Consider the following 25,281-nt stretch of genomic DNA (forward strand, 5'->3'; position numbering starts at 1 on the left):
GCATGTTTGTGCATGTCCTAACATAATGAGGCTTCCAATTATTTGGCACACCTACACACCACCTCAATATAAAAGTAAATAATACTGATGTTTTCTGGCCTAGGTTTAACACTGGCCTCAAAGGATCTGGACAAGACTGTATAACGCAAAGGCTGTAAAGAACACTAGCATGACTCTATGAGCTTATAGAAAGGAAAGTGCATCCTTTTTGCCATCAAATGAGTGGCAAGCATTGACTATCAGCTGGCCAAAGCTGACCACTTATATCTAATCTGTAAAGAGAATGTGGACACCCAGCAGAAATATCTGTAGGTTACCTGAAGTTTCTCAGGATTCTTATATAAGTAATAAAAGGTCATAGCTCATAAAGGGCTTTTCAGAAGTGAAGCATACAGCATATGGAATGAACCCATTCACCTTACAGCTTGTTCGCATACAGAACATGTTTTTGTCCTCCAAACGCTCCCTAATAAAGGCTTGCAGCATCCTCTTTCCATAAGCTGGGCCTCGTTCACAGTGTGGAGTTGATTCCAAAGGCACACTCTCATCAGCTGAACTGGCTTCTGTACCGCAAAAACAACCACAGACTGCAATAGTCTGCAAGACATCTATACCTGCAAGATGGTATGAAAGGCTGGTCCAGTGCAGCATTAAGGCACATTTAGGCTGTAACCAGAAGGTAAATATATCAGCTAACCAATAAAAAGAAACAAGGTTTATCTACACCAGATGCATGATTGAAAGTCCAAAGTCCAGTAGCTCTAGGAGCCCTCATTGCACACATACGAAACACTTTCTGGTAAGAGACAGAATATGCTTAGAACCAAGTCCAGAATGACTTGAAAATGTGAACACCCACTTCCTTGATGATTAAACAAAACTAATTTACTTACTGCTTACCACAAATAAATAAAAAACATGTTTGAGACAGGTATGAACTGGATTTAAAAGGACTTTCTAAGGAGCTTTTAGGAGACAAAGGCTCAATCCTTTAGGCTTCCTTAGAAATCCTAGTTAAAACGAACTTCATAGACATCAAGTAGGTAATGGAGGTAAAATGGACTCTGCATGATGTGAGAACCACGGCTAGATTAAAAGATACACTCCACTACAAAAAGATCTAGCAAAAAGTACCTTCCAAGCTAACTGGGCTTTGCAAAACAACATTTATAACCTGCAATGTATTTTCCTTTTTTTTTTTTTTTTGGTTCCTTGTTGCTTCCATTCTCCAAGAAGATTAGGACAAGTTCTGAAAGAGTGTATGACAGTATTTTTTATCTGTACTGAAGTGACAGTATGATATATCTGATCTTCCTTGTCTTACTTACCATCTGACATGCACCCAGTCCTTTCAGTCACATAGTAGCTCAGTTCCAATGCCTGCTCCAGGACAGATGGTCCTCTGGATTATCATTTACGTCCTTTATGCACTTGAATCCTAAAAAATAAGTGAAAAATCTAAGCTTTAACAGTATCAGATGTCCAAGAATAATTCAGGGCTTTTACACATAATTTTTCTTGAAAAGAAATTCTAAAAGACCATGACGTGATGTTCATCCATAAAGGAAGTATCAAGTCACTGATCTGTGGGGTGAAGCATGGAAAGGAGATGAAGCATATTCCTGTGCTGTTATTGCTTTTGCTTATTGCCTGCATACAGGAACTGGGATCTACCTGAAGCCTTCCAGGTATCCAAAGGGTATGTACCATAAAGTCTTTTAGTATTTAAGGAAAAGGGAGCAATCCAATAAGCTAAGCTCCCTTAGGAGCCATCCGCTCCATATGGAAAAAGCCTTCAGCTGAAATCATAATGGCCAATTTCATTAAAATCTCAGAGAGTGCTTAAAGGTCTGTGAGCACAAGACAGAAACCCTTACTGCTCATTTGTGAAGGACTGTTGAATGTGTCATACCTACCACACAGCAGGGCTAACTGAATACATAATTTGGAAACAGACAGTCCATCATAGCCTCAGAGACTATGTCCAACATGCCACTCAAAACATAGCAAAAACATGGGTAAAGAGGGTCATGCAGGCACGTAGAAAGAAATTCACCTCTAACAAACTGCAAGGACTTTTTTCTTCTTTACAAATTCTGCTAAGGGAGAGGCCAGAGATGTATTCTTTATCCAGATTATAAAGTGCTCTGCGTCCAACGCTTATATGATTTGTCATCCATTTCTAACGCACCTCGCACTGTGAACATCAGGCCAGTTCATTCAGTCTCATGCAAAGCCCACAGAAACCAATACAACTCTTTCTATTGATGCCAACACACTCTGCATCACAAACCCAATCAAGAAGTCTCCTGAAGAACAAGAGTATAAAGGGCTAAATCCTGAAAGTGCCCTCTCCTACAGAGGTCCTGTTGAAATCACAGAGAGTTCATTTCATTAGAAACTGATCTTTCCCGTTTTGAACACGCTAATAAATCAAAGACCACCTAGATATCCAGACTTCACCTCTGACACTGGCACATGAGGTGACTACTGCACATAGATAAGCACATCTGCATGTTAAAGAAAAACATATTTAAAAGTAAGTCACATTCTTAGAAGACACCAGGATACAACAAGACAGCATCCAGGTAAAAGGAAGTCAGTAGAGTTATGTGTGAGGCACTCCTCAAAAAATCACCTCAACCAATATAGCACATCTGAGCATTAAGCAATCCTCTGCTACCCAGGACAAGGGACTACTAAGTCAAGGGAGCAAACCTGCTGTGAAGGCCTGGATACATGCTGTGTCTTTCACTTGTAATACAAACATAGTATGGAGGAACTATGTAGGTCCAAGAATAAGAACTACTGTCTGTGTACACAGTGTGCGTCAAAATGTAATCCAAAAGTTATTCTTAAAACCAGAAAAATCAGGCATAAAGCATACAGATGGTATTTATACTTTTATAGCCACCTCTCCCTCCCTCGTAGGAAAAGATGACAACCAATTATTTTCAGCTAGATGTTTTTATTGTTTGTTTCCTGATGTGTTTGCTTAAGTCAAAGCTCAAACACAGAAAAGATGTCTTGCAGGCACATCCCAAGGGGAGTCAACCTTCTTTTACAGAGCAGGTGCCATTCAAAACAACTAACAACCACCATAAAGAGACTGTGTGGATAGTTCTGAGTCCACCATCAGCACTCCCATTGCTCCTCTGAAACTTCTGTCAATGACATAATCGCCAGCTCTGTGCAACAGCTCCCGAGAAACAGGCTTTGCAATGCACTCATTCCACTCCAGCAGCATGTCCATGAGGTGCAGAACCAAGAAGTAACTGCATTTCATAAGTGATTGTCACTGGAAAAAAGGAACTGGTGCCTCTTGACTCACTACTAAGGCCAAATTATATCCCCAAACTACATCAAGTGGTCTAATAAAAGATGCTATGCCTCTCTATACAGCTCTCCTTATGCTACCTTGTCTTGACACGAAGGGCTCAGGTATCTGAACAGGTTGCCCCAGTATATAAAGTTATTACTTCTGTTAAGTGGCAGTGCATTGACTCTGCATGCTCAGTCCAATACAAACAGAAGACAAGACTGCTAAAATTCAAGAAAGAAGTGCTTAGTGCTTTTACAAAAACAGACTAAGAAAGTGTACACACAGTTACTGTGGTTCAGCTGACACAAGGTAACTTGATCACACATCTTAGTTTTTAACATAAAGCTGTTTGCACTGACAGTAGCCCCACAAATGCTGTTCTTTGACCTTCCTTTGTGCCTCCAGTCCACCACAACATTCAAATGCTGGTATAAAAGTGTTTTCTTTACACACATTGCTGTGCAAGGAACTTGGTATCATGACATTTCCAGAGAGGCCAAATGAGTAAGAATTAATGCTGAAGCTGTAGGCACAAGGCCTGTATCTCTAGGTCCTTGTAGCTTCCAGAAAGAGTGAGTTACCTCTTCTTAAGCTATATGCAACTGTTGCAGTCTGCCTTCATTACAGGTGCCTTGCCAGACTCCACACTTAATCCCTTTCTCTACACTGCCTCTAAATTCAAGCATTCCTCCTCTGCTTCCTCTTTCCCCCACCATGTAACTTGGGGACAAGTGTAGTTTTAAAATGTTGAAGGAAATAAGCCCATCTATTGCCTAACATGCCCCATCTTTCTGTCTCTCCAACAGCATGTGAATGATCAGAAGAAAATACCACTAAAGCAAGGACAGTTAGGAATCGCTCTTGTCTCTGAAAATTCATACAGCCTTATTCTCAATTACCTTACATCTTGCAGTTATCACCAATGCAAAACTGATGTGAAAAAAATATTCAGATTTGGTAGCATTTTACACCTACTTTACACTGACATAGAAGAAATATGCTGCCGTGTGCCCATGACTATGAGGAAAACCTTTAAGGCAGACTAGTTTTACAGAAAGCCAGTCACCTTAAACAATAAAGGCAATACAACTGCACGACCTTGCTTTTAAAACTCTTGTGTGTCCTTCGTTATACTGACATGAGCAGCTAAAACTAGTCCCAGGAGCACTTACTCATGTGCATAAGTGCCAGCAAAATCAGGCTCCAAGTTAAGAGAAGATTTCAGCACTTCATTTTGCTCTGTGTGAAACCTCTAGAGGATGTGTCACAGACGACTGATAACCAATTGCAAAACTTCTGGTAGCAAGTACTCAGCAGCACATTCAGACTAATTCATGGAAGCAAGAGTGACTTTATCTTGTCCTCTGTATGAGCAAAACACCATGTTTTTAAGCTACCAGGTTAATTTTTGCTGAAAACGCTGGCATAGTCTGCTCAGATGCAAGCAAAAATTGTGCACAAAATTATCTGGATATATACCCTGGCACTGACAGAGCTGCAAAGCAGGTTAACGTGCAGGAGCATCATCACAGAACAGTAACACAAATCCAGACGGTGGAACACAAAACAATAAAATGGTTTATTGCTACTGTTCACTTTTTCCCTGTTCTGGGAAGGATGTAGAATCTACTCCAAAGAACACATCATTCAGGCAATCTGTAGCGATGTTGTGTTGTAAGATGTTCCCTCGCTCCATCTACAACCCCAAATCAGACAAGAGTATTTGCCTGAAAAGGGACTACACAGAGCCACACACTCTCCTTTTGTCCTTATATTCCCTTTTCTCCATCTTAAGAACAGACAAACCTGAAGACAGGGCCAAGTCTCCTGGGGCAGAGGAACAGAAACATGTTATTAAAATGAAGCGTGCACATAAGTGGTTTCCGTCCTGGGATCTGAAAACCAAGTTTAATTAACCAGCTGAGTGGAAAGCACAGTTTATGTAATGCAGACTATCTGTGGACTCTCACCCCAGTCATTCCACACAACCCCTTGTAACTGCTAGTTCACATAACAGCAATTTTTTGCTGGTAAAAATGAAGTAACTGGGATGAGGGATCATCCCAGAGATTGAGAGAAGAAACAGGTGTTTGAAATAGAGGAAATAGAGACCAATCCATATTACACAGGTTACTAAACAGTTCTGTAATGGAAATATGGCTTTGTTGCTTCTTGAACTCCTAGAAATTAGTTTGTCATCAGATAGAAAGTTATTCAGTGCTAAAAGGATATTGACAGATTCTGCCACTGTCAAGGAAAGAGTCCTGGAAAGAGTCTGAAGACTTCTGCCTTTCTCTACCTGTACTCTGGAAGTCTGCTTTCTGAAATACTGTATGCTTATGAAATAAGCCAGTGAAAAGCATGATAAACTCGTAAAAATTTTAGCTCTGGGAACAACCGAGGTCTGTCCATTGAATATTTGATCATCTGGTTGTCAGGCCACAGAACTGCAACTTGGCAGTCTGAGATCCTGTCTTTGGTCTCCAGTGTCTCCATTTTTTAAGATTCAGCTCAAGAGACTGTCTCCCATTCTGTGTTTGCAGTGTTCTTAGCTCAGTAGGTCCTTAACATTTCTTCGGGAATTTAAATGAGACTACTATCCAAACAACCAATACTTAAGGTTAGCTTCACGTTGCATTTAAGATGACCTAACCTTACACTGCTGTAGAAAGAGAGGGATTTGTTTCATCCTCTATTGCACAATATCCATCTATCTTATCTATCTATGCAGCAACAAGGCTGCTGGTTCAGTTTGCAGAACTGATGGAAAACTAATTAATTTGGGGGGTGGATTAGTCATCCTTGGAGGAGTGAAAAGAGGACCATCTTCAGTGGAAGCTCACTGCTAGATTAAATGCAAAGTTGAACTGCACTCTGCTTACAGGGATTTACAGAACTTCCCTGGGTGTTCAGCTCAGTAGTATCTGCATGTATATTTTAAAACTATGACTAAGCAAGTATCAAATGGAATTCAACTCCTTTGTTACAGCATACCAATTTTTGTGAAAACCTCACACCAATTTTATCAAAGAAAGAGAGATCAAACCTCAATCAGGGCAGTTAAATACAAAACTTTCCAACAACATTCCCACTGGAAAAAACAAAAGGGTTTTTTCAGCCATTAAAAAAAAAGGTAAACTCAGATAATTACATATGATATGCACGGCTATCCTAGTGAACATTTATAGTAATTACTTGAAATTCTGATGTCACTTGCAATAGATATATCAGCTGGTAGTTTTGAAAACTCAATTGTATATTAAAAACTATGACCAATATTGTTTTCTGTGCATAGAGATAAACATCCTGCTCAAGGATCTGAACTCCTATTTAAAAACAAAACCAAACATTAAGAATAAAAAAGCACTCAGTATGGTTCTGAGACATATGTGGCTGCATTACATATTCCCTGCCTACACTGACAGTGTGGGAGCTCTGTTAGTCATCTAATGCGCATATTTGCTTGGCACAATGCCTTTACTTTCTTATGCAGACAAGAAAGATGATCACTGGTTTACTGTATTCTTACATCTTCACTGCATGTTCATCAGTCAGTATGACCAGGCCTTCCCAATTCAAACTACAATCTGTTAGGAGACAGACCAGTTCAAAGTGAAGCCCAAGGACTGGAAGGTTGTTAAGCACATCTGTAAAGACAAGGGTGACTTTTGGATTCATGCTGCTTAGACACATTTTTTGGTGGGACCTAACAAAATGTTTATTTTAAGAATAAGGACCTTTTATTGAATAGAAGCCTAATTTAATTTTGCTTTCAACCCTGACACAGATCCTTTTACTATCTCCAAGGGCATCAAAGGTTCTCAGTTGGCTTGCTTTAACTGTCCTGCTCTGCCTCCATTCTGGAGGAAGCTGGAGCAGAACCTGAATTTAGTTTTCAAGTAAGGCTGTCATAAGACCTCCTTGCCCAGACTACAGCAGGATCCCATTCTTCTGGCATCCCAATTTCACTTAAACCATACAAAACTGTCCTGGTTTCGGCTGGGATAGAGTTAATTTTCTTCTTAGTAGCTGGTATAATGCTGTGTTTTGGATTTAGTAGGAAAATAATGTTGATAGCAACAACTAAAAACATCAGTGTGTTAAGTAGCATTTACGTCAAGTCAAGGATTTTTCAGCTTCTTGTGCCCTGCTAGCAAGAAGGCTGGAGGGGCACAAGAAGCTGGGAGGGGACACAGCCAGGACAGCTGACCCAAACTGGCCAAAGGAATATTCCATACCATATGATGTCATGCCCAGTATATAAACTGGGGGAAGTTGGCGGGGAGGGGTGGATCACTGCTTGGGAACTAACTGGGCATTGGTCAGCGAGTGGCAAGCAATTGCATTGTGCATCGCTTGTTATCTATATTCTAATTCTTTTAGTATTATTATTGTCATTTTATTATTATTATAATCATCATTATTTTCCTTCATTTCTGTCCTATTAAACTGTCTTTATCTCAGCCCACAAGGTGGGGTTTTTTTTCCGACTCTCTCCCCCATCCCACTGGGTGGGGGGAGTGAGCAAATGTCTGTGTGGTGCTTAGTTGCCAGCTGGGGTTAAACCACAACAAAAAAACATATAAGAAAGGTGTGCCTTTTTAGTGCAATGTTGACAATGAAATCTGAAGAGGAAGGGAGGGAGGCAGAATTTCCAGGTGCCTCAATGTTCTCAGACCTTGAAGGAGTAACTCTGGCCATTTCCCCTCCCAATGGCCCTGGATGCTGCAAACTAGTATTTTACCATGAGATATTTCATGTTACAACCTGCTTTGTAGAGAATTAACAAAGCACCAATTCAACTGCTTTCTGACACACAAGGGAAGACGTGCTTGGAGGGGAGGTAGCTCACGCTGTTTCTTAGATATCTTGGTGGTGAACCCACTTAACACTGACTACTGTATTTATGTCAAGAAGTCTCACACTGCCCTGCTACACTGTGGAAACTGGCAAGGCCAGCCTTCAAGGGCAGTCTGGGACTGCCTTGCAGGACCTCTTCTAACCCCTTCCTTATTTTAAGTGCCTTCGGCAATACAGGCTGCCATGTCTCTGCTGTTTTTGCCCCAGATGTGCACAAGTCTGGATTCCTGAGGACTGCAGTGCTTTGGTGTAATGTCTGCTGACTCCGCTCAGTGTGTTAGTATCTAGCTGAAAGGAACAGCTTTTGACAAGCAGGAGTTCACAATAGGTAAGATCTGGTCTGATCTAGTGGAGCTCTGTCTTTAAATTCTATGACAGTAAGACAGAAGAAATATGTGGGAAGCATCCACAATAATCAACCATCTCAAGTTAATTAGCAATTAATTTAGTGAGCTACTAAAGTCTAGCAAAGATGAATCCTGAGAGATTCTGGTCACAGTTACCCTGATGTAAATCTAGATTAACTCCTAGAGAGAACATCAATCTCCATGACAGTTACTTCAGATTTACACCCAGCTACTCTGAATTTGTGCACTTGTTTTCACAGCTGTGTGGGAGATCTGTCTCAACACAAATCAGCTCTGCTCTCCTGCAGATTCTGCAAGGTACACAGAGTTACATTTCTGTAAAAATCCAGCCTCAGTGAAATGGGGAAATTAAATTCTCCGCTCTGGTGAAACCTAAGCCTCCTACATAACAGACAAAAAACCTTGCTACAGAGCTAGCCACTACAAGTGGTCACAATATCCTCCTCAGCTCTCAGTCTTTGGGCAGTAAGGATAATTCCCTCTCACTGGATTTCATGAAGCACAACAACAAGCATCAAAATTACTACATTCTGCTGCCTAGGACTCTTATGAGTATTAAGAATACCAGATCCACAGAGTGCACCGTTTTGAGTCCAGTCTCACAACCCTACCAAAATCCACGTAAGTCTTTCAAGGTCATCTTTCTAAGAGGGTAAAGAGGGGATAAACACCTTCTGGCTATTAGCACTGCCCCATGTGATATACACTGCAGCTGCGTCAAAGAAATTTGATATGAAAAAGGAGTTATTGTACTGCCACACAGCCCTTCGCCCTTCTACCAACTCTACTCAGCTCTGCATCCCCATCTGTGCAGAGCCATCAATTTCCCCTTCCTTTACCCCTTAAGCTAACCGCTGGCTTAAAATGATATAATGCCCCTTCCCACCCAAAGGAATCTTAATCCAAGTAGCGCAGCACTGCTCATGAAATTCTAAGTTGATTCAGATAAGGAAATGTTTGTATGCTTCTGGGTGAGCCAGAGTGCAGGTCATAAGTAAAAAAGAGCAGAAACAGATCACAGGCAACATACAAGTGCAAGTGCTGTAATTCTGAATTCAACGTATGTCCAGAGAGCTTGCCAAATGGTTTGTGGAAACATTATGGAGAGATACTTAGAGCCACTTTTGCTAGATGGCTTAAGTTCACATTAAGAACTTGCATCAAACTCATTCACATGGGGATTATTTTACGCAAACTATAAACTTCCCCATACCAGCCTAACTTTGAAAGAATTGGACACATTCCTACCCCCATTCCGCTGACTATTACGTTTGCGCTGCAGATCCTAACTGCCTCACCTAGTTTTATCCCTTGCAGGAACTGGCTATCTGAAGGAGCCCAGAATCTGCTTGCTATTCCTTTGTTTCATGCCATAAGTGGAGTTGATAGGGTTACTCAAGATGATCCAGCAAGCTCAGAGCACAGTCTTCATGCATTCATAAGGATGTTTCAGAGCTGTATTTCATTTTGGAATATTTTTTCCTGCTCTCGTGCAATATCGCTCTGAAGATTGTTTTACCATTAAATATTACTGTGGATTCATGATCTCTCAGCATTGACTCTCCATCAAAACAGCCTGATCAGCTTATGAGCAAGCATCATACTAGCAAAGCATATGGCATAAGTAAAGGTAGCCAAAATTTTCATGGTTCCCAGCATTTGTAGAGTTCAAACAGCGTAAGTCAAGTACATCCACAGGTCAGTCAACCCACAGTAGAATACACAGAAGAATATATGTCATCACTAAATAAGCTTTTGTCTTCAGTAGTATTCTAAAATTTCAAAAAATTAAGCTATTTTCATGGTTAATGCTAGACTGGGGGGGCGAACTTTGAATCTACAAAATTGCTTGAAAAGAGACAGTCGTTTTAGAGTGAAGCATTTTAAAGGACCCACTAATTAATTTACTCACTCTCTTTCCAAAAAAAAAAAAAAAAAAAAAAGAAAAAAAAAGAAAGTATAAACAGCCAGGTTTTTACAAGAAAGATTAGTTCTCACTTAAGTATTTAGATGAAGTGGCTGGAAAGTACTTGGCAACCAACAACTTGAAAACAAAATGGTAATTTTTAGGGTGGTACACTTTGAAAGGTAGTATATAATAGCTAAATAAATGCTGATCTTTATAAAAGATTACATTTTAGCTAAGCAATTCTACACAAAAGAATTTCTTCTACATAGGCCAGTTTGGTTCTTATAATTAGACCTCCCCAAAACTGTTAAACTTTTATGAACTTGTCCATAGATGCAAGTTATGTCACAGTATAGAAGGATGAGTATTTTAAGAATAGCTATTCCAGAATTAATATGTGCATACATTAAGTTGTTTAGAAAGTTATTGCACAGTGATGTTATATGGATAACCTGTAAGTAGTATAGAATATTGTAGCATCCCACAAATAAAAAAAAAATTAACGTTTTTCTGAGATGAAGCAAAATAATCTAGCCTCCAGTTGTACACAGAATTAAGTAAATCCCACAGCACCCTATAATGCTTATCTCGACCTCCATAAAATTACTGGGCAGAAATAAAGCTGGAATTACACATAAATCTCAGATGCCTTTTCTGAACTTAACTGAGCAACAGGTGAGATAGGAATTCAACTGCTTACTGAGGGCTGGGCATGAATATCCTGCTTAATTTCTAGAAGACTAAGTGGACGCAAAGCAATCTGTCTTTGTACCGTTTCTCCAGGATCTCCCCAGCTGACTCATCCTCCTGCCTAGAGTACAGCATGAAAGTTAAAACAAAGTAAAACAGAATCTCTCACATTATCAGAATCAAAATTCCTTTGTATAGTAGCAAGAGATAGACTAAAAACAAAGTGGATGCCAATTTGCAAACTGCCATTAAATTTCCAGGAAGCTAATCCACCAAGGAGCATACTGCACCCTAGAGAGTCCATAATGAATAGTGTCACATTTGCAATAGGCTAGTTGAGGTTGTGTCAGCATTTACATTATAAATCCCTAATTATATGTTAGCAAAACAATCCTGAAACTCACAGAAACATGATATACAGGGTTCCAGTCCAGGAAGACAGACTCTGGGAGGGAGGTGGGGAGAAAGTGTTAGTATCAGGGTAGATTGGATTTCATGTTTTAATTCGAAAATACAAAATAAAACAAAACAAAAAGCTTGGAACCATTTCAACTTCCAAAAGCAGAGAACGTTTTGGCAGGCATTTAAGGCCGAATCCTGGAGGTGGTAAATGCCCTTGACTCTAATCTCAGTGGGACATATGGGTGGTTAGCTTCCCCCAAAGAATGAGGGATTACCAGTGTCTAAGTACTCGTTTATATCAATGGGTGTTAAAGCACGTAGCTGTTTCTGGCATCTGGATCACAGTCCATCTGTACTTGCTCTGTTATTCTTGGCTTAGAGAGCTTGATCCTGCTTCCATCACAGGGCTGATGATGTCTACAGTCCAGGGTCAGGAAGATAAGCACTATAAACTTCCAAACATGACAAAATATACAAGGTATATACAAGAGCTTTATGCACAGAATATACTTTGCATTAGATGGAGCATTACTCTCCCCTTGATGTTTATATGTGGTGTATTTCACAGTATCTTGGCATTGTTTCTTTAATTAGAAAATATATAGTATCAAATTTGGAGCTCCTACAGCTTCCAATCCCATCAGCTGGAGCAGAGTGCATGCCTCTGACTTCTAATTCTTGGAAATGGATTGCAGTAGTGGGGAGGGGAAGCAGCATTAGACAGTGTTACGAGAGTGGACAGAGTAGACAGAGGCACTTCATGACCATCCAAGTCTGCAGTAAGTGGTCTCAGTACTAAAGTAAGGCCAGTAAGGTTAAAAGTAAGGACGGTAAGGTCAAAGTAAAGCCAGTAAGTGGTTTCAGTACCAAATGGAGGCCCATCTGCTGACTGCTTCCATCCTTCATTGTCCTGAGGTCCAGGCACTGGTGCCCCTAAATCTCCTATGATACCCCACTCCGTATCCTTCAATATTTCTGTTACCTTCACAGAGGTGCACCTGTGCCCAAAAACAGCCTTCAGAGTGCCTCAGGCCTTGGCTGCAGCCAGGTCTGTCCCACTTGTGAACCCCAGCCAACTGGCAGTGGGGCATGGGAGGATCCCCCTTTTATCCTGCCCCACATGTTGTGGCTCTGTGTCCAGGTGACAGCAAAATGGTATCAGGGCCCCAGGGCCATGCCACAGCTTCCTCTGCTTGGGCTTTACTGGCTCAGCACTGATTACTACCCCGTAGAAGAACCTATCCATGGAAAAAACAGTATGTTTCTTCAAGAGTCCAGGGCTGTAGCTCAAAAGGCAGTGGCAGTCTGTTATGACTTTTCTTAGAGAGGAAGCTGGGTATAACAACTCAGGTCCTAGGTCAGGACTCAGGAGCTCCCCACCCTGTCTGATATAAGACTTCCCACATTAAGACAGTATTGTCTTAATTTTACTTAATTGTATTAAGTACTTGGACACTACAAGCTACAAAAGGGCCATATATACATGTACATGAAATATGACCACCCTTAATGTACCCACGTCTGAAAAGCTTATCCATCCACAACATTAAGACCCTGTAAGTCAACAATCAAGACACTCATCGTGACTAGCAATTACTAATTAGAAATCACACTGTAACTCAGAACTTTGCCTTTCACACACTGTTGTCTCCCCAGCATAAACCATGGTGAGCCTGACCTTCTTGCATAATTCCTCCCTTTCTACAAACAGGCTGAGTTTACTAGCACGGTAAATCGATCTTAAGAAGGATTCAATTAGAGAGCAGACAATGCTTTAGAAAGAGAACAGTCTTCTTGTTTCCACCATTGTACCAAATGGCATCTTCCTGTTTGCTAAATAGCCACCTTCTCAGGTGGCTATTGATCTTCGGGTGCCACACATCACTGAAGGGAGCAGAACTGGTTATCTCAAAAGGATGAATGCAACACCTCAAACCATCAGTGTATCACTATTGTGTCCATTTAGCCGATTGCTGCCACAGCCTTAAAAACTAATGAGTTCTCTAGGTAGTACACAGACACAATGCTCAAAGCAAAAGAAGCTGCAGCCAATACTGTTTTCCTCTCCCTAGGCACCACTTCAAGTCAAAACAGAATAGCAGCTTTTGCCCCCCAGCAGAGTATCAGGAATCTTTCAGACAGAAAAAATACCTATGCTTGTGTTGACAGGCCTTGAAATTTCACAGCCTGCAAACCATCACCACATAGTCTGATCTTGTTCCCTCTGCCATCTGGGGGATTTCTGCCATCAAGTTCAACACAAGGAGAAATTAAGCTTCATTTTGGGATAACTTCTGAAGTTACCTTGGTCCAAGTTTTGTGAAGATGCTAAACCTTGCTTAGAAATAATGACCTGCATACAACTAAAGGGAGTGCTTAGTTTCTCCAGCTCTAGCACTGACTCGATTTCTCGGTTTTCCTTTTCTGTGCAGCTGTTAACACCACACCCACAGATATGATATGGCATATACACAGAAACACAGGTCAAAGTCATTTATGTAAGGCCCCTTCTTTAAGGAACTATCTCATGCAAAGGGGAACATTAGCAGATGGGGCTCTGCTTCTGCATCATATTCTTCAAATGTGAATACCTGGTGGGTGCAGAGGGGGATAGGAACAATCATTCCCTCACCCTTCCAGCCCTTGCTTTTCATGGCATCACTGCACACAAAAGACGCAAAAGAGAAACAGCTTCTTTTGCCTTCTAATCGCTTTGCTTCCCGAAAACCACTCCCCACGTCAACTAGTGTCACTGAGAAATAGTCTGCCAGAAAAGGTTTAGAAATCCTCAGACAAAACGGGTTAAGCATTCAGAATTATCATCAATTAACAGCTCCAAAATGACGCAATAAGAGATTAGCACAGCAGAGGAGCTTTAAAATTTACACTGATCCAAGGTCTGAGACCAGTTTATGAACAACAGGAAAAAAAAATGCTTCTCTAGGACAAAGGACCAATATCATGTAAATCACTATGACTAGCAAGCAAGGCTTTATCTGGCCTGACACGTTAGCAGGATCTCAGATTTCTGCTCATCTCTAGCTCTGGTAACTTATGAAGCATCAGCTCCTAAAATCATGTAGCAACCAAAGAAGAACGTTGGCAATGGCAAGCAGGCAGACGCAATGCTTAAGTTCAATATTTCAGGAAATGGCTAGAAATGGCTGGATGGGTTAACGTGGCATTTTCCAGGACCATTACTGGTTTCAAGATGATATTTCCAAATACCTGCTGTTTTCTCAGAATCAGAGAGCATGATGTCCATAGAAATCAGTTGCAAAAGAGGAACAAAAACCAGAAGCAAATGATTCTTTTCTGTATCCTGTAGTGGTGGCCATCAGCTCATTTCAGTCCATGATAAAGTCCCTTACAAGGGATTCTATAGCTTCTGGGGAAAAGCTGCTTCTTTCATACTCGAACAACATCAAATAGAAGCTGCTAATCTGAGAGGATGTACTGGACAAAGAGGGCAGTTTGCACTTCCTTGGTTTGAAGCCTTTGTGGCAGAAGGTTACTCAGCTCTTCGTGAGAGAAGAAGAGAGAAATACATAGCTAGAGGAGATGACACTTGGGCTGGAGAGGTGAGACACAGATGGAAAGGATGAGAGCCATGCACAGAGCAGCAGAGATTGGTATCAGCTGAAAAAAGGAAGGAAGAAAAGCTTGTAGATACAGATAGGAAACTCTATACTCCAAACTGGAATAAACATCCAGTTTCAAGGACAGTAAATCAGCTTAGAGATCTGTTCTCAATTTCTACTTCTGTTCAGTAGCAACAACCAGGGGAGTAAGTGGGATGCCTTAATTAAGCAAATTCCCAAATGACAGCAGACACTATTCCAGCTAGCTTTGGACTGCCCTCTCTTCCTAGTGTAATCAGCAATCTCATAGGCACAGCTTTACAAATCCCAGGCCACCAGATGCCAGTACGATGTGACAGAACACAGTAAAGCCAGAGACAGCGTTAGCGGAACCTGACTTTTAAGCAAGCTTGCCAAGCAGAAGAGAGCCTTTTTCTAAATCCTGGGTACACAGGTAATGGTCTCCTCTGTCCAAACACAGGAACCAGCACCATGCCTGAATCAGTATCTTACCACTGGCACAATTTTTTGGGTTAAAAAACCTTTATGTAACATTAAAGTCATGCCCAGGACTAACACAAAGCAACAGTTCTCAATTTAATCTAATGCAAGCTAATACAATGTAATCTAATCCACTCAAGGATAACAGACTGAAAACTGATGTTCTGAGCTGCACAGAATACACCGCAGATAAAACATATTGTCACTTAATTGCTGGTTCTCTCATTATCTAGCATCACTACAAAACTTTAGAGCACTGAATCTCCATTTGTGATCTGCTCCCCACTGGCAACATGCAGAACTGCGGCAAATGGCCAAAACTATATTCAGTAGCAAGATCTAGTGTTTCCAATCAGGAGTTTGAGGGGTTAGGGCACCAGAGTGCGCATACGAAATTCAAAGGGACAAAGACAATGTTTCTTCCTAAAAAATTCAGGACATACACTGTTGTACATGATGCTTAAAGCTCAAAAGAGATAAAAGTTAAGAACAAATAGCAGTGCCTACTTCAGGGAAAAAAATACATAATTAAGAAACTAGAGATGTTATAAAACATACGTATTACACATGCTTGCAGTAATTTACCACAAAGAACAGAGCACTTAAGGGTCTGAAAACATGGTTTAAGACAACAAATAACAGGTTAAAATACACACAGCATTTGGGCACTCAGCTCCTTATGTATGTTAGTGCAAGTTAGGCATCATGTAAATATGTGAGAAGTCCCCCTCTAATTTAAAAGAAAATTGTAACTATTTTAATTACGTTGCCATTCTGAATGGGCTCTGAAGCGCAGAAACAATCACCAGCAGAATAAAATAGCCATTACATGCTTTTTAGTCACAGGATTTGTTACAATAATTCACGAAGCTCTCAGCAGTTTCATAACAAAGTAGTCACATTTGCAGTTTCACAGAAATGATCATGTCTGTGCCAGTGTTTCATCTTACGGATGTTTGCAGGCTCTAATTTCCATGTTTAGAAGAGGACTGAAACAAGCCAACCACTTAAATTATTCCACCTCTCTGGCTTGCTATTCTCAAACTTAAGGAGCAAATGCTTCGGTCAGTGTAATGGAATGGTGGCACTGATCCGTACTGGCAAGGGAGGCTCTGCTCCTGAAGGAGACAGCTACAGCCAAGCCCCAGGCTGGTAATATGCAGAGACAGAAAATGAGGGAACATATGCTGTTGGAGTACCAAATGGAAGACGTTCTGGAGAAGAAAATAAACAAATCTAGCCATATTCAACAAGTCAAGGGACAGGAAGGAAGCAGCAAGTCTCTGTTCCTAAAAGTAAAAAGGGCTCTGCAAACCATCAGAAAAAAATGTACTGCCTGATGAATAAAATGGATTCCCTTTCCCAGAATCTCTGGATGATGCTAGAAAAAATATTAAGCATATTTTATTTACCTGTATTAAAAATAAAAAACAAACACCCCCCCCCACGTCACCCCCCAAAAAAACCCCAAACAGGCAACCATAACTCAGTGAACTGACAGTAAATTCAAAAGTGGTATCATATATCCAAGCGAATGCTTCAAATAACGTCTCTGGCAAAACAAGTACTCCCTTAGAGAGGCTGAATCAAGATGCCTAGCTTGCTTCTGTGTCCTGACCTAAACAGTATGACCTAAATCTTGCAAAAGTGGAGAAAAATTAAACCTCAAGCCCATAAGGATTCTCACTGCCATTAGCAGGTCTGCAATAGTCTGCCCTCATTATTTTATGGGAGTATATGCCTGTATTTTAAATAGCCCAAATTTTGGTCAAGTCCAAGACGCCACTATGTGATGCAAAATTTCATTACTGATTGAGAAACACATGGAATGCATCCAGGGAGATCCAGCTGCCTGCCTTTTCAGTAGGTACCTACTCAATAGGGGAATTGTAAGAATAGGTCTCCAGATTGGCTGTGTGGAAAAGCTTGTGGTGTTTGTGTGTTGTCATCACAGCTGCACGTGACAACTGTCAACCTACCACCCATGGACTGCTTGTGAGAACCCAATTTTCAAAGACCAGCTGGGATCAGTGAGCAGGTTCAATGGACTGTTCTGCTCCTCCATACTTTTCTCAACCAAAGAAGAAACTTCTCAACTCCTCCTCTCCCCGTCCCCTTATCGTTCACTTACAACTGTCATTCTACACATGTGAAGTAAAGCTGTGGTCCTGGCAAGCTGGTGGGAGGCAGGAATGGGGCTACAAGAAACAACCCTTCTTTAAGACTGAAATTAGGTAAGTATCTGCCTGCCAAAAAAAAAAAAAAAAAAAGCTAGTTAGTGTTGGTGTAGCCCACCTCAGCTTTTTGAATCCTGCCTTCCAAAAGGATCCAAAGCTTTTTATACACCAGTGGAGCCTTCCCCTTATCTTACATCCATAAAGTATTCACCCCCACCTAAAAAAGTCTGCAATGCTGTTGGTTGCTAAAAATCTCCTGCCACTAAAGCAGCAGGAAGAAAAAGAAGGTAGTAACTGGAATGAGCTGCTTTTACAGACTGCAAGTCATCTATTATGAAAATAGTTATTATTTATAGCACCTGAGAGATACAGGTCAGAACAAATACCCTCACTGTACAAAATTCTGAGCTTTTTTCAGTAGCTTTGGTTATTCAATGATATCTGAAAAAGCTCTCTGCATCTTTACAAAATGCCAGCATTTGTATTTCCTAACAAACTGAGATAGCATTAGAGGCTCATGATATTGCTGGTGTTACAAACAGAGTATGTTCTCCCACTGAAGGGGAGAAGCAACTATCTGCAGGGAAAACGGGAATGTTTGTGTCTCAGGGGAGAAATCACAAGGATTGCTACTTTCTGGGGTGTGGAATTAGGGAAAAAATGTGATACAACCTCATTTTGAAAGTGAGATATACATTTGTCCAAGTGAATTAATCATCTAAATTCATCTAAGCCGACCCTGCTAAGAGGTGAAATCAGCAGAGAATTGAATGGCAACATAAGTAGTATGCTGTAGTTTCAATAATGAAAGAAGGTATGCACAAACTTAACATTAGTAAATACAAATAGTCTTGTAAGCTTTGATTGAGTCTTTAAGGATGTGAAAGTTTCAAGTTTCTGCTTCTAAGAATGTCAGAAATAAAATAGGCAGGTTATGGAAAAAAAAAGACCCAAAAGGAAGTACAGATGAAATAACTGAAGGTAATCAAAACATTCAAAATTTTATCTCCTCAATAAAAATATTCTTTTCTAGAAGATTTTCAATTTAAATTGAAGTTCAATCACAATTTTAGAATATGTTAACTCACAGGCCAACACTGAATTTGTTGTAATACTTTTGACTCTCATTTGCAATGATTTCATAGGCTAATGTGGTCCCACAGTGCAAATACTCCACTGTCAAATACTTAGGAGCTTGACATGAAAAACATAACTTACAACTCGTGTATTACAAAGAGAATCTAAAATACTTACTGATTTTTACCAAAATTCCTACAAATACTTTACTCCTTTTTTTTTTTTTGAAAGGACAATTTCTTTCAAGCATCTTGTTTGTTGCTTTCCATGCATCAACAGCCCGCACTGTCCCATGTCTGCTCCTTTGCCATTTATTTCAAACAATTTTATACTTCACTGACTTTACAGACTAGTGCTATTCTTACACCAATTTTCAACACCTAATTCTTAATGACAGATAATGCAAGTTATCTTTACCTGTACCCCTTGCATTTGAGTAAAGAGTATACATCTCCAGACACACAGAACTCACAGGATCTAGGGATACTGTGATTTCTAGGTATAATTCTGATTTCAGTAAACATGCATTTCAAGCAGTAACAAATGTCAGAGTCACTGTTGCACTAGTAATACAAGATGCATCATTACCTGAATAAACAGCTACAACTGTAAATATAAAGTGTTCTTCTAAATAGAAAGTATTCTGTTCACTATACAGATACAGAACAAACAAAGAATATCTAAGAGAACATTTAACCTTAACTTCTCATATTGGGTTTACAGATGAAAATACGTATCTTTACTGAAGCACATGTACTTTGAAGGTCTTTGTGCTTTTGTTACAATTCAACTTGCATTGTTATTGGGCTCCTTTTGTTATTTTATTCTCCTTTAGGTTTAGATGTGATTTCACCAACTTCTGCGATAGTAATTTGGATCTAAGAGTCTGTCTACATAGGGCTACCTACTAGAATAGCCATTCTGAATATTTAGGCATATACATTTCCATGTTCACAGTCTGCTTCTGTAAGAGGTGTGCACATGTGACAAATAAGCTTGGTACACTAATGTTAGTAAATTTCTGTATGTAAATTAGCCCTCCATTTCCCAATGAAATGCATCCATCTCCTGCATCTCTCAGGGTCACATAGGAATGAAAGACAGGATTTGATCACTGCCTACTTACAAATAGAAACACACTTTGCAAGATTGCTTTCTGCATTTAGTGTTTCTTACAAGATCTGTGTAATGAAGGTGAAAGGAAATGGAAGCTGGAGGTAAGAGTCTTCCACTTTTTGAAATGGAAAAATCTAAGTCCACTGGACTTGTCCACTAAAATATCCACTAATATTGACTTTTTTTCCCCAGGAGCAGTTATCAATCTTATATCTGCCAAGTAAAGTGTTATTTTTGTATTTAATACTGGAGTTACAACTGTGTAATGTATTTTAAGGCATGATATGCAGTGTTAGTGTCCTAGCCTCCTGTCTTGTAGCCTGTTCCCTACTGACAGGACCCTATACTGCAAAAAGCCTCAGTGATAAAAAAGACTTTGCAAGGGTACGGACATCATTCACGTGAAATACTTTGCATATTTCATGACATCAATGATTTAATGACCTTTGTCAACTGCAGGTTTCAAACAGCCTTCTGCAAATGAACTAACATCTTTGGAAACACAGCTTTCAAAATGGAGAGTCCTTTGGAACCAGTAGTTTCAGTTGTGCTGTAAAGCTTACACCATCCATTTCCTAGATTTCCTCGCAGTTCTAGAAACGAAGTAGTTCAGAAATGATAGGTGCAAATCTCAGGTTCACCAGGGTAAATAAAATTACTTACTCTAAAGTAGAGGGATTCAATTCACACTCACATGTAGAGAAAACCTGGTTGCTCCATAGTCATATTAGTGTAACTGAACAGAAACAAACGCGTCTACACAGGTCCTGAAAGCAGACTCTAGCCCACTATTAAGTTTCTTCAGTGTAACAACTTCTTGTAAAGTCAAGGACATCTAGTCCTCCTTAAGACTTACAATTTCAGACTAGACTATGGTACCATCTTATGCTGTCAGTGTCTGCCAGGAACTCTGGAGCTCTATCCTCCATCACCTTCTTCAAGTAACATTCTTATCTTGCACAAAACTGCTGTCTTCAGAGTCCTGGGTGCTCATCAGCACTTCTAATGAAACATGATCTGTGGACAAACGAGCAGTAGAACAATTCTAGTGATATATGAATTACAACATTTGAATGATTTAAAAAAGCAGTGTAATTAAGACTAGCTGTGTCATAGCTTATGCAGTTTGATGAAGTGGTGTATGCACACAGACATTAGTTTGGATAGTGACATATTAGCCGTGTGTATGACAGTGGGCAAAATTAGCGAGCAGGCTCTGCACACTGCAGCTATTAGTAACTTTTCACTGAAGCTTTCAAAATCTGTCTGAACCTCTGGCACATCTGGAAGTACCAAGTTTGCATGCATAGGATTATGACGATAGGTATCATCCTAAACAAATTCATGCACATAAAAGATATTACATGCAGTTGTCACTCTTTCTAGCACTCACTGCTATTTGAACCCAGCATCACATATTCAATTCTTTTAGAAAAGATGGTCTAAATGGCTTTATTATACCTCAGTGATTGACAAGGCTAGTCTGAAGGTGCTTATCTGATGATAGATAAGGGAGATCACAATCTCCCTGTAACTTAAGGGAGTTGCTTATACCTGAAGGGTGAGTTTGTGTCAAAACCAAGAGTTCCCGTTAACACATGCAGTTGTGTCCACAGGTCAGCATTGCTATAAAAATGCAGAAGGTTGCACTATCTAGCTGTTAGACCCAGTAGCACAGTAGTAAAACACAGAATGAAACTAGTTATGATATGGAATCACAAAGAAAACGAGAAACAATTTTTTTTTATGCTAGAGGTCCGCCTCTTAAAAATACTAAATATTTTGGGCAGCTACCCTTGACCTTAAACCAGGGTCAGGCTGTTACTTTCTATTACACCAGTCTCTTAGAGCTGCAAACAGGGATTTGAGCCCCACTGAAACAAGTTATGAAAGGCTGCTCCTGCCCCAAACAGGTTAGGAGTAAGGTTACATGCAGCAGATCACTAAGCAAGGAAGGGCTAAGAGGAAAAAAAGACACAAACCAAGAACATACAGAACCACTTACTGTAATTCTAGCTGGTCACAAATCAGGAGTCTTACAACGCAGGAGCTCGAATCTGACTTCTAACATGCAAATTATTACCATACTAGCTCTTTAAAATGTTGCTCAAAATCACAGGTCAAGTTGGTTCCGTACCATTAAGGGAGGAGTCTGAAAAGAGCCAAAAAAGAATTACTGTGCCTGAGCTCCACAGTGAGATAAAAAATCCTGTTACCTTCCAGAGACATTCAAGACCCTTGCCTTTCTTGAATATCATGGCTTGCTCACTATGCGGTAGCACACATACACATATCATACACATACTCTGCATCTCTTCCAGCCTTATTCTGCTAAAGATGCTTTAGTACAAATCAGCTCTTCAGTTCCTAACTTTCACTTGCATGTTTTGTTTGCAGGGAGTCTCAAATATCCTCTAAAGTAGAAACACTTTACAGCTGAAAACTAAAAATAAACTCTTTAAAGCGTCAGCTTAAACCAAGAACCCATGCCCTATCATAGGTTGAATCTTGGGTCCCATCAGTCACACTTTGCTGCGGTCTACACAGGATAAGAAGCAAACCAAAAGAGAACTGTGATAGCAAAGGTCGCAGTGATTTTAGTGAAGATGGGATTCTGTCACGCACCTTTTAAAAAGCTACAATTCAGAAAGCCTCTTCTACAAAAGCCTACAGGGCTCTAGTCTCCACTGCCTCTCCTGCCTTTTGACTCAACATCCCACAGGACAGTGTGATCTGCTTAAGCAACTAACAACCAACGTAACCTAGGAAAACTCCCTGACTTTTGGCAAGGGTTTGTTTGTGGACAATTGCGAGGTAAAGCCAAGCAAGTGAAATTCTTTAACATAGTCTGTTAGGCAAATTTACTCATTGTATTCTGGAAACAGAAATTTCCTAATTTGTACATGAACTTCACTCTCTTTGTTGAGCAAACTTAACTTCCCTATCTCATCTCTTCTGTTGACAAGCCCAAAGCAGAGCTAAATCGCTGATCTTTTTAGGCAGAGGCAGAAAGTCAGAATAGAATTTTTTTTTTCCTCCTGTACTACAAATCAGTGTAATTGCTCCTGCTGCAGCAACATCTGCCTTTCCAGACACTGGAAAGCATCCTGCTACATAATGGTATTTTGAGATCCAGAAAACAAAATAAATGCTCATAAGTAACTTTTCTGCCCTCCCCAGCCCCTCCTTTTTTAAAGCATAAACTGCATAACAGAAAACAGCTCTTCCATTTCACACCAGTTTAGGTACTTAAAAACTGAATGTATTTGCTTTTCTGCTTTGTACTTTATCAATATTAATATCAAAAAAATGCATGCTATGATCATTCAGAATAATCATTCAGATTTGCATTCTTGTTGTGTATTCTACCATTTATCACACTAAATCTTTACTAAATTGATAGTCTTGCTATTTAAAGGCTCTTGTTCTAGTTTTACATGCATAACATCCAGTTGGCAACTCTCTCTGCAGTGGAGTGACAAACATTTTAAAGCTTAGCCCTTAAACCACAACAATAATGCTAGATGAGAAGAAAAAAAAAGGCAACAAAATACTACAAAGAATAATGCCTATTCAATTATAACAAAATGAATTAAACAAGTGAACTTGATGTGTTTACCTTCCTGCACATACCTACAGAAAACGTTGGGACTCATTACATGCGAATGTAAAATAACACTTCTGGTGTCCATTTTATTCATATTCAAGTCAACTGGCTAAATTTTCTGTCTCTCCATGGGCACATACTGAGCCCCTGAACAATCCTTGGCGTCAGATATACAACCCTAATTCAAATATATCAATGAAAACATTGGCAAAAGCACTACACTTTGCTACTCTAAAGGAACAAACTGGAAAACAAGTGTAGGGCAAGCAGAGAGAAAATTTACTTCAGATATTCCACACAGTAAAATTCAGCACTCTGTCATGTACCACACAACTTCTGCTGAAATCCTGAGCTCTGGGTCTATCCAAGATTTGAACTTGATCCATTAACTGTATAATTTATACAACAAAGAAGTTATCTCAAACTGCCTAACAAAACACTGTGATCAAACCAAAAAATTGCTTCCTCAGTATATACAACACTCATGAAATAAAAAGAAATGCAACCACATTGCTTTTGAACCAGTAATTTATGGCTCTAGCACAAGCACAGACTCTGATCCTCAGCTGTAAATCTTTGCCAATCAGGTGGCAACCAGCAGAGCTGGATCCAAACCTCAGAACTTTGTAAATAATGCTGTAATACAAAGGCTTAACCTACTAGATTTGTTTTTCCTTTCCAAATATAACGTAAGAATCACAGTCTCACTAAAACGTAATTGCATAACAAGATAACAACATGTAAAGTTTGAAAAAAAACCTCTTAATTGCAAATAAGCTCACAGGGCACATGTGAAGCCTCTTCTGTTCCACCCATAACTCCATCAAAATCCAGCTGCACCTTAGTCTCCAGCTTCCCAACACTTTATTACCTACAACGCCAACTATCCTCCTCTCAGCACTGCCATCTAGTAGGAAGTGGCAGCGTACCACGGGCTGCCTGTCACATCAGCTCAAAGGCAGCAATATTCCCGGAAAGCATCGCAAAGCTGTTGCTGCTGCTAAAATTTTAACTGCAACCAGTAGTTAACGACCGACTAGACCGGTTTGAAAGCAGCCTCCCCCAAATCCCCTGGTCCTTCCCAAGCGAGATCCGCTAAGCACGTAGACCAGCGTCTGCTTCGCGTATCTTGGCGCGTTCTCTGGCGGGGGAAAGCAGGGGAAATTCATATTGCGAGCACCCAACCTTGTGCACGCCGCCACCACGCCCCGGGCCCTGCGACCGGCTGGCGGAGGGCAGGGAGGGGAACGGGCGCCTCGGGGGTGTAAGCGGCGCCGGAGGAGACGGGGCTGCCGGCCGCCCTCAGCACTCCTCGCAGGTTCACGGGCAGCTGCGTGGAGACCGCGGGAGCGGGGACGCACCGCCGGCTGCTCCCCCCTTCCCCAGCCCCTCGCCCGGCAGGCCCTACGCGCATCGGCCGGGCTGATGCGGCTTGCCCACCTCCGAGCACCGTCCTTCCCCAGGGGACCGGGCTGCTGCTGTTGCATCTCTCTCTGTGCAGCAGGACGAGATGGGAAGCGGCTGCAGGAAAAGCCAAGCAAGGGACCTGCCCTGCCCGCCGCCCCCGCCGCCGGCCGAAGGCGCAGCCCCCGGCATGCAGCCGCCCCCCACAGCCCCGGGAGCGGCCACCGCGGCACGGCACAGCCTTACCTCCCCTCCCTGGCTCCCGGG

The 25,281-nt window shown here is 40.8% G+C and overlaps 1 protein-coding gene across 4 annotated transcripts in view; it reads right to left on the bottom strand.

Moving 5' to 3' along the window:
• Positions 1 to 25,281, bottom strand: part of PTPN5 (protein tyrosine phosphatase non-receptor type 5) — an 85,237-nt gene that overhangs the window by 59,362 nt on the left and 594 nt on the right. The window contains exons 1-4 of one of the 4 annotated variants that reach the window (XM_050898134.1): positions 23,637 to 23,684; positions 22,009 to 22,155; positions 20,860 to 21,020; positions 1,329 to 1,438 (exon numbers count right to left, since the gene is read on the bottom strand). In XM_050898134.1, the coding sequence (XP_050754091.1) occupies positions 1,329 to 1,338 (10 nt within the window). In that variant the 5' untranslated portion in view covers positions 1,339 to 1,438; positions 20,860 to 21,020; positions 22,009 to 22,155; positions 23,637 to 23,684. Of the gene's footprint in view, positions 1 to 1,328; positions 1,439 to 20,859; positions 21,021 to 22,008; positions 22,156 to 23,636; positions 23,685 to 25,281 lie in introns of those variants that run through there. The other 3 variants (XM_050898135.1, XM_050898137.1, XM_050898136.1) reach the window with 3 other exon arrangements.

This window comes from Gymnogyps californianus, chromosome 5, assembly GCF_018139145.2.
Source record: "Gymnogyps californianus isolate 813 chromosome 5, ASM1813914v2, whole genome shotgun sequence".
Taxonomy (NCBI): domain Eukaryota; kingdom Metazoa; phylum Chordata; class Aves; order Accipitriformes; family Cathartidae; genus Gymnogyps; species Gymnogyps californianus.